General features: G+C 34.4%; 1 protein-coding gene across 1 annotated transcript in view; it reads right to left on the reverse strand.

Moving 5' to 3' along the window:
• The window catches only part of LOC149073059 (charged multivesicular body protein 1a-like), a 40142-nt gene extending 30465 nt beyond the window's left edge, over positions 1–9677 (reverse strand). The window contains exons 1-2 of the mRNA XM_089246601.1: positions 9542–9677; positions 5001–5020 (exon numbers count right to left, since the gene is read on the reverse strand). Of these exons, the coding sequence (XP_089102727.1) occupies positions 5001–5020; positions 9542–9557 (36 nt within the window). The 5' untranslated portion in view covers positions 9558–9677. The remainder of the gene's footprint in view (positions 1–5000; positions 5021–9541) is intronic.
• Positions 9678–10199: the final 522 nt, after the last annotated feature.

The raw sequence follows: 10199 nt of genomic DNA on the forward strand, positions 1-10199 counted from the left end.
TAAAACAAAAATATATTACTTTTTTCAATAACATGTATTTTTAGGGCCAGTATACTTTCATATATATTTCATTTAGAATTTTCAATATTTTTTATCAATAGTTTATAACCAAATGAAAATTTTCCCCAACTTTTTTTTTTGATTCGTGACATTTGGAAAACATTGGTTCAAGTCCTGCAACACCAGTTGTCACCTACCAAATTTTGTGTTCAGAAGATTAACCGTTTAAAGGCCGAACTATGAACAGTCACTTATTGTTATGAAATTTGTAACTCTAGGTCCCTTTTATATGCATATACATAGATAAACTTTGAAATTTGGAAAAAAATATCTTTGTTATAACTGATGTTAAATAGATAAATAGAACATTGGCACTTGGAAAGAGGTAAAAGCAGAAACTGGTATCACCTATGTTCTGATGATTATTTTTGGAGTGCAGTTATCACATGCAATTTTCTATTTTCTCCTACAAATTCACAACACATACCGGTTTTTAAAAAAAATGCGTACAGAAAATTAAAAAAAATTTCTACTAGTGTCTGTAATAAAAGGAAAACATCTTTGTGATGGACCCGTTTGTCACATTGATAGCATTTAGTGTTTTTTGGGAAACCGCACACCTTCCTTGAATCACAGACACAATATAATAACCTCTTTTTTCAGTTGAACCTGTCATCTTTTTCAGTTGACAATGTGGACCTGGATGAATGGTTAGCCCTCCTTTGTTCATAGAAGGTTCATTATCAATTCTCTTTGGAATTTCAAATGTGAAATACGATCCACTTCTCGCAATTCTGAGTGAATTATCCAACATGCTATAATGGTCATATAGCAAATCTTTTCCCAATGGAATCCACAGCTGTGGTTCTGATCGGGTTCTTGAAACTTTTATTTTTATTCCATACAGTAGTTTTTTTTTTGGATTGCTCAAAACTTTCTTGCCTTTTCTTGAAATTTTCACATGAGTGTTGCACTTACGTTTTGCTCTTGTCTGCTGCCCCACATCTTTTTAAGAACACGCTTAGGGAGTTTCTAACACTTCATCCTCATTGTTGCAAAATATATCTACCATTCCACATACATCAGTTAGAACTGTTGTCACTAGATCATTTTCAACAATATCCTTTTCATCCATGATGTTTCCAGGTTCATTAGTAGGTAAAAAATTGGCATATATCTACATCAATCCTCTAATTTGAAATCTGAAAAAGTTTCTAAACATCCTACAGCTTCTTCTAATGTGAGATATCATTTCAATACAGCTGAAAATAACAAGACTATCTATGATTACCGATCTGTGGTTCACAAAAACATGAATTTATAAGAATGCAAGAATAAAAAAGTACTCACCTAATATAAACAATCCATCCCAGAAAGCACATTCTATGTCATATTACCCAGAATTCGCCCCTATACACATGTGTTGAATGATGACAACACCCTGTGGCTCGAATGGGAAAAATCGAAGCAGTGCACTGTACATTAGATATCCCTAGAATCCTACTCTCTTGAAAGGCCAATGTTCCATAAATGAATGCATTTTTGAATGCACATAGTTTGTTCACATGTAACAGTACAATGAAACTAATTTATTAACTTTGATTGATATATTAAGTGATAGAAACACACAAAATAATCTTCAATTTATTTCAAAATCAAAATTTTAGCAAATTTTCAAATTAAGTTTTTATTAACCTAAAGTTTCCAAATTTATTTCAAAAAATACTTTGAACTCTTTTCTATACACAATAAAAAACTGAAAATGTGTGAATTAATTTTTATCTGATATTTTTGCAAAGAAAAACTATATTCCATTTGGAACATTGGCCTTTACACGGTTAAGAAGGATGTAGCTATCACTTGAACCTCCTTTTAAATCAATTAGAATTGTAAATTAATTCACTAATTAGATTTATTCAGAAAAAAAGAGGTGAGTGTTTTTATTAAATGTCTTTTTCCTGGCTATGTTTTCTGTGAGAAATATATAATTGAAAATTATTTTCAATTTAACACATGTTTCAGTTCAGAGACATCTATTATTTCTGAGAAGCACATGTTTTCAACATGCTTAGTTTTTGATCAGTGTTGCCAAACATGTAAAAATGTCTTTCTCCTGACATTAAGTAACAAGAAGGTTTGATCATGAGTTAATAGGGAAAAAGTAAACAAAATGCAAATTTCTTGGTTGCAACAAGCTGCAGTAATGTTTCATCTAAAGCAGGGTATGAAAAAATCATGTTTTTTTGATTTAAATCAGATTTTTTTAAAATTAAAATTGACTGCTTATTAATTAAAACAAATCTTGTTAATCATTAAGCATGCATATTTTCATATCACCTAACTGCTTTTTTTTTCCTAATCACTCAAATTTAACTAAGTATTAATGAATAAACAACAAACAAACTATAAACAAAAAATACCAACACCAAAAAACTGCGTTTATGTAACATGAGAGGTGATTGAGCACAAATTAACTTCATGGATTAAAATTTTTTTGTAGAGAAAAGTGTTTTTATTCATGAACCACCCCACACACACACACACATTGAAGTGAATGAGTGGTGGCATCTCAGTACCTCACATCTGGCACAGACATGTCAATTCATTCAATGTACAACCAAAGGACCATTCAGCATCAACTACATAAAACAAATTCTATTGGCAAGATTGTTGCTTGCACAATGAATGGACATGTTTCCGACTTGCATGATGTTGCTTAAAATTTTACACATTTTCATTCTTTCACAGATTTAATGGGTTTTGGTAAAAAAACAAACAAACAAAAAGTTTTAATATGAAAAGTAAAGTTGAAAGCCCAATGATATGTTGGTACAACATATATTATTTTGAATCAGCAATTAGGGCATAGAATTCAAGGCTTTATACAAAAAATAATTCGTCTTTTAATTATTGGAACCCTAAGTGCCACATGGCAATGCATTGAACATAATGCAGTTTAGCTAAGTTTATATCCCTATATTTTTCTTTAATGTTTCACATGCACAAAATCTAGAAATAGAGCAGCTTTCTTTCTGCACTGAATCTAGGGATTAAGTTCACAAGTCTATATTTACCCTAAAAAAAGATCTTCTATACTTCTTTTAATCACAAGCTTTATCACATATCAGCAACATGCTGATATGTCTGGTCCCCCCCCCCCCGAAATGTGAGAAAATGACCGAAAAAAGGGAAAAAGATAGCCAAATCCATTGTTCTGTCAATTTGGTCCCCCCCCCAAAATGAAAGTGGTCCCCCCTCGAACGAAATTTCTGGCTACGCCCCTGCATCCGGGAGTATTGTTTCAATGAATACCATCCGTAAGGAAGCACATCTGATTGGTTTTCATGATCGTGCTGCTGCCCATAAGCCTTTGATCACAAAGTCCAACCGCGTTGCTCGGTTAATGTGGTGCAAAGCACATCGAAATTGGACCGTAGATCAGTGGAAACGGGTTCTTTGGAGCGACGAATCAAGGTTCACCCTCTACCGTTCGGATGGCAGGGTCTGGGTCTGGCGGCTGCCTGGAGAACGTCTCCTGCCAGAATGCATTGTGCCAACAGTCAAGTTCGGCGGAGGTGGAATTTTGTCTGGGGGTGTTTCTCCTGGTATGGACTGGGACCCTTGGTCCCCATTCATGGTAAGCTCAACGCCGATGCCTACTGCACTATTTTGGATGACAATGTGCTTCCTACGTTGTGGCAGTTTTACAGGGTGGACCCCTGTTACTTCCAGGACGACAATGCCAGCTGTCATACTGCGAGGTTAACCAAGGCTTGGTATGGTGCCAATGGGGTTCATCGAATGGACTGGCCTGCCCAGACCTGAACCCTATCAAGAACCTCTGGGACGAGTTGGATCGCCGAATTAAGGGGTGCCCTACCCGTCCAAAATCGGTGAAGGAACTGACATGTCTTTTCCAAGCCGAGTGGAAGAAAATACCACTAGCCGTCACACAAGGACTTGTGGAAAGTATGCTCCGGAGGGTTCACGCTGTAATTGCCTCTCGTGGAGGCTCTACCAACTATTGATTTTGAATAAAGATAGTTTTTCTTTTCTATCACAGGTGTCCAAATACTTATTGGTAGATAGTGTATTTGACTATCTCTTAACATGGTTAAATTCTAATTAATTTTTTTAATCATGAATTTTTAACAAACTTCATAGCTGACTATATTTCATTTATTAACAAGTAATGTCCCTAAGAATTTTTTTGGATTTTTTGGGGGGGTGACTTTTATTTCAAAACGGTTTTTTTTTTAACTTTTTGTCCTATTTTGTGAGAATGACCCATGTACAATTCATTAACAGCACTATCCTCATCCTTGGATATCCGATGTTTCACGATTAATTTGAAAGTGTTATAGAGAAAACTGACGCTTTTCCTAGACACTATTTTGATCTAAAACTCTGGCTGTCAGACAAAAAAGCCTTACACAAGTGGTGTGGTGGAGTGAAAATCACCCCACGGAAACTTTGATCAATGATATAGAGCAAGGGTGGCCAACAGCTGGCCCGTGACAAGATAAAAGTACCAAGAAAAAATTAAATTTCTGATCATTATTTGAACTATCTGTGAACAGCAGATTTTTTGATTAACAATCTGCTTACAAACTTCTTATTTCTAGTGACAAAATTAATTTTATAACTAACTAATTAATTCAATTAATAATGGAGCAGCTTATACACAGAAGTTGCACCACTGATGCAGCCCACAATGTTATAGCTGACCATTATGTTGGTCCGTGAACAGAAAGAAGTTGGTCACCCCTGATATAGAGGGAAGAAAAAGTAGAACAACATAATAAATTTATCAAACACTTGTAAACAACTTCTTGAAAGGTACTGAAAGTATGATGGTCCAGATGCATTTCTTTCTCAAGGGGGAGCAAAATGAACAATGTGTTAAGCAATGCCAGTTAAGAAATATCAGTTAAGTAACTTATCTGAGTTGAAATTTAAAAACACACACACATATAAGAAAAACAATACTAATAACTCACCCGAAGTTGAAACAATAGATCTGAAAAACAAGCAGATAATCAAATTTTAATATAAAATAAAAATTATTAAACAGAAGTAAGCAATTCAAACTCTGACATATTAAAACAATGTGTTATACCTCAACATAGAATGTACCAAAAACTGTGACATACATCGCCAAAGAATTTCAATAAAAGGAAAGAGAATTCTTCTCTGTAGAAAATACTATTATGGGAATTTTCAAACATTTTCTGTCAGCTGAGGGCTCGTTGCAGAACAATGCAAACATTCTACTATGGAGTTGTTATATGTAAATACAATGAAACTCTATTACAATGATACTCAATATAAAGATAAATCCCTGTACAATGACATTTTTTGAAGGCTTGATTGGAAACGCCTGTAGTCTAATGTTAAACTACCTCTTCTTGATATAACGATAATCTCTCTACAGTGGTATTTTTCTTGGTCTGCAGAGTACCGTTATATCAAGATTTCACTGTAATTAAAAGTTTTCTGACAAGTTTTTTATATATTTTTATTAAATTATTTTTAGCCATTTAATCTATAAACTACACAAGAAAAAAAAAGTTTATTTTTTTCCCTTTTGTACTGCAAATTTTGAAAAAGTATTTAAGCACAGAAGCGGATTAAGGTTGTGCCCCTTAACCAAACTTGGTGTCATTGGGGAAAAAAGGTAAAGTTCAGTTTTTGCGACGCCCTGCAGAAGTTGTGCCGGTGTACCCGCCATTCAATCCACCTATGATTAAGCAGTGTACAACACTTATCATCTATCCGTAATGTGAAAGTAGATGCAAAGCCGGACTTTAGCAGGTACAAAGGGTGTGATCACTTAAAGATGCAAAATGTTAAGGGCCATAAAACTGAACTTTTTTAAACTATAAGTAGTTAAACTATAATATTGAAGTTATACAGATCTATTGATGAAAAATATATCACCTGGGCATGGCACGGGGCCTCATGTGCAGAGGGGTTTCACAAAAATTCAGTGTAGTTCAAATTTTTGAGATTAAGAATATAAATTGGTAGTCTCAGGTAATTTTTAACCAAGTAGGGCCTAAAAAAAATCACTTTGATCAGGGAGCCATAATGCTCTTGAGACAGCCCTGCCCAGAACTCTGTCAGGGCATGGTCTTAACAGCACCACAAGCCTGCGGGGAAAAAAAGATTCTCTGGACACGTCTCCTTATTTGACTTGAGGTGCCAGCCACCCCAATTAAAAATATTTTACATGTATTAGACATTATTTTGTTTTGCATATGTCTCGTTAACATGAGGCTCCTTATCCACCTGAACCACCCTGTGGTCCAATGCTTCTTGGTCCAAATCTTCTCTGAAGGGTTCTTTGACAGACACGAATTCGAGTCTTTTAGAGGGCCTCATAAATTGATTTTCAGTGAATGTGAAGAGCAAAAATGAGACTAAAAATCTCTAAGACTAGTCTATCATATCTCTCGTAGACAGGGGAAAGTGGAATGCCCATAAATATTAAAAGGGACAGCAAAACTGTTTTCGCACCAGGCTGTTAAATTATCAAGAGTTCAGCTTTGAGTAAATGTAGTATAAGGGTCAATGAAAATAACATTATTAAAATTTTATTGTAGAGATATCACAGTCATTAATTTAAAAATATTAATTAAAAAAGTGTTTCTGTAACGGACTCTGTGTATATGATTCTGACTTTCAGATCAAACAAGTTTACAGTATTTACAAAATTTTACAATGGACAAAAAAAAGAGATAATTATATAGATATAAGGACACTGCTCTCCAATACAAGGATCTATTTGAATTATAATGGAACTTCAGTTTACGAACATGATTTGTTCTATGCTTGTAATCCAAAACAAATATTGAAACTTCCCTATTGGAAATAATGGAAACTCAAATGAGATTTGTTTCACAATCATTCCCCCCCCCCCCTGCCAGCCACAATCCTTCAAAAAGATAAGTGCAGGTTTATTTGTATATTTCTACTTATTTTAAGCCTATATTATAGGCTCCAGTATTTCAGGAAAGATATGCAAGAGCAATGAGTTTCACTTTAGAGTTCCTGTTGCATTAACACCCACAACAAGAGGATGAGAAGGTCTTTCATGGTCTTGTGCTATGAATGTGACTCCTGTCAGTGGCCTCTGGTCACTGACAACGGTTAATGACCCAAATCAAATAAGGGCCTTCTAACTATTGAAAGGTTTCATTAATAACAATATGCGTACAATATATATATTTAATTTTGTCTTTCATTAAAATAATAAAAAAGAACCTAAAAAATGCTAGAGTCTGTGCCCTCAATTTGTTAAGAAAGCTTTGCTCGCACTAAGTGAAAGAGAACAAACTTTTGTTATGATCATGTGATTCTCAAGAAACAAGCAAATATGCAAAGCCTCGTATAGACTTGTGCTCATCTAGGTGTTTTTGATATACATACTGCTTGTATTGCAAGAAATATCTAGTTTATCAAGTCAAAATCTGTTGAAAAATTCTAAAACATTTGCGAGGCATCACTTGTTAATCAAGTCAAATTGGATATTGCCTCTTTTAATGATGCATTAACCTGTAAAGTCATAGAATCTATGCACAGAAATATGAGAATTGACAGTACAGCTATAATATAATCCCTTTTTTCTTTGAAGACTTCTTTTTGGTGGTTTCTTTTTTAGCCTGATGATACTTTTCTTTTGTTGCAATTTTTTTCTGTCAGCTACTATAGTCGACACTCGTTATAATGACCCCCATCGTCCTATCGAAAACTGACATTGTATTGGAAGGTGGTTATATCAAAAGGGAAAACAAGATTATTTGTTATATAAAAACATTTGGGACGTATCCTATTGGTCATTGTAATGGAATTGTCACTATAATGTAGGGTCATTATAACGAGTGGAGACTGTATTTCCTTTTTGTTTCTAAAGATTTGACATTTTTTATACTGTTTATTTATTCTTGGTCTGAAATGTCATCATCTGAAGGTGAAGTCACCCCTACAAATCGCTAGTAATAATAGGCTTTTGTGTTGAAGAGCACAGCATTTCAGTCTGTTGAATCCATTGAACCTTTTTTTTAATCATCTCATTGTATCAGATATAACTTTTCCCAGTATGTTACTTTCAGTTTTTCTTTGGCAGAATATCCTGTTTTGGATCCGATTTTTTCTCAAGTTATTTAAAATGTATTTATTAGTTGATTATTGTTATTAGTTATTATATTTATTATTACAAGATTAATTGAAAGACTGGTTATTTATGGAGATGAAAATTACAAGGAAGAAAATTCATCTCTGCCCCCAGGGGAGCACGAATCCCAGTCTCTCGCTTGCCGGATGACTGCTCTACCATCTAAGCTATGGAAACAAATAGAATATTTCAACCTTGGAGCATATATATATGTTGAAAGGCTCCGTACATGGACGGCGGCAGCAATCAACTAATAGCTCGTGAATGACATAGGCCACCAGATGGCCCCATGCATATAGAAATGTCCTCTCCACTTGTTAATACAAGATTCATTGAAAGACTGGTTATTTGTGGAGATGAAGATTACAAGGAAGAAAATTCATCTCTTTATTGTCATTATTAGTTATTAAAATTTATCATTTAAAATTTTCATTTTTATTAGTTTTTTGGATACTAGCTGTTACACCTGGGTTTTCAATCGCATAAAAAATCATGATTATCACATAATCCCTGGGAATGTTTTTGACCGATGAGAGACTTTTTACACTGACCATAGTATTATCTAAAAGAGTCCCAGTTTTTATTTATAACCCTGAGTTTTTATTCAAAATCATGTTTTTATTTATAACCAGTTGTTCATTTCATATGTTGCTTCATTTTCAACCTAGTCTAAGATGTTATATTTTTAATTTTAACCCCTTATTCAGTCAAAGAATGTTATTTTGTTTGCTATTATTTTCATTATTGTTCGTTTTATATCATCATTTTTTTCATTGTAATAAACAGTTGTAATATAACAATTCCTTTTAGGTATTGTGTTAGAGATTTTTTCTTTGGCAAGAAAAACATCCAAAAGCATGACTCCGTTTCACTCGTGGCGAATTCTCATCATGTATTTGGGCATTTTTCTAGTGAAAGAAAAAAAATCGCCAAACATTACCAAAAGGGGAATATATTACAGCTGTTTCAATCGACTAAAGTGAATGCAATGTTAAACTCTGTTTCTTGAATAGTGACGCACTAGTTCACACTAGCGATATGAATGTAGACTAAATAGGAAACAAATTAAAGAACCCAACCTAATAGGTAAGAAGATTCCGAGGTAATAAGCATTGGTCTATTTCTTATAAAAAGGTGAGATCTACATCTTTTCGGTTGTTTTTATATACAAGTTAGCAATGACATCATTAGTAATTTGAGTTTAACTGGAACAAACTTGATACTTTAAAGATGGTTCAAGTGGAAGGGGATTCCAAAGATTTTCGATTGTTCCCATCAAAAAATGAACAAGATAAACAATGGAACTCTCAAAAATAGACAAAGTTTGATCACACCTAATAAAAACAAGAACTATGAAATACAAACCTTGCATATCAGGCATTTTCGAATGAAATCAACGGGACGGGTCGATTGAGCTGAGATCTTCACTTACTAATGCCGGACGACTTTGATCGAGAACCTAACCCGTACAATACAATAATAATTACACAGGGCTCCCGGCTGAACCTAACCCGTGATGGCTGATGAATATTTTTGGCCGTCCTATTCGACGCTAACTTGAACTTGATCACTGATGGAATGGAATTTTATATTTTTAGTTGAGAATTAATCTGATTAATTTCATAACTAAAAATTTAAACATTTACCTTTTTTGTGAAATACATTCTTATTCACTAGGGCATTACATGCTCAACTTATGGCCCGCTGGGCAAATGTGACCCTGGGGCAAAGCTGCATTTAACTTACAAGCGGCTTTGCCCTGGGGCATTGAGCTATAAGTAAAGTTGAGTGAGGACTGTGCGAGCCGTCGCCCATAGGTGCCAGGTCCTTAAAAAATTTCCAGCCAAAATCCTCTTCAAAAGTAGCCCAAAATATTTGAACTTGTGCTGCCATCTATGAAGCAACAAGCGCGTTACAGTTTGACGATATTCTAGCTTGCAAAAGTGGCTTATAACTCTTTTCCTGTTATAGTCACTAACTTCCCCCCACCCCCAACTTTTCACTTTTTCGTAAAAAAGTATGT

Source organism: Pholcus phalangioides, unplaced genomic scaffold, assembly GCF_987345545.1.
Source record: "Pholcus phalangioides strain wild (caught in Gottingen) unplaced genomic scaffold, Ppha-v1.0 ptg000017l_1, whole genome shotgun sequence".
NCBI lineage: Eukaryota > Metazoa > Arthropoda > Arachnida > Araneae > Pholcidae > Pholcus > Pholcus phalangioides.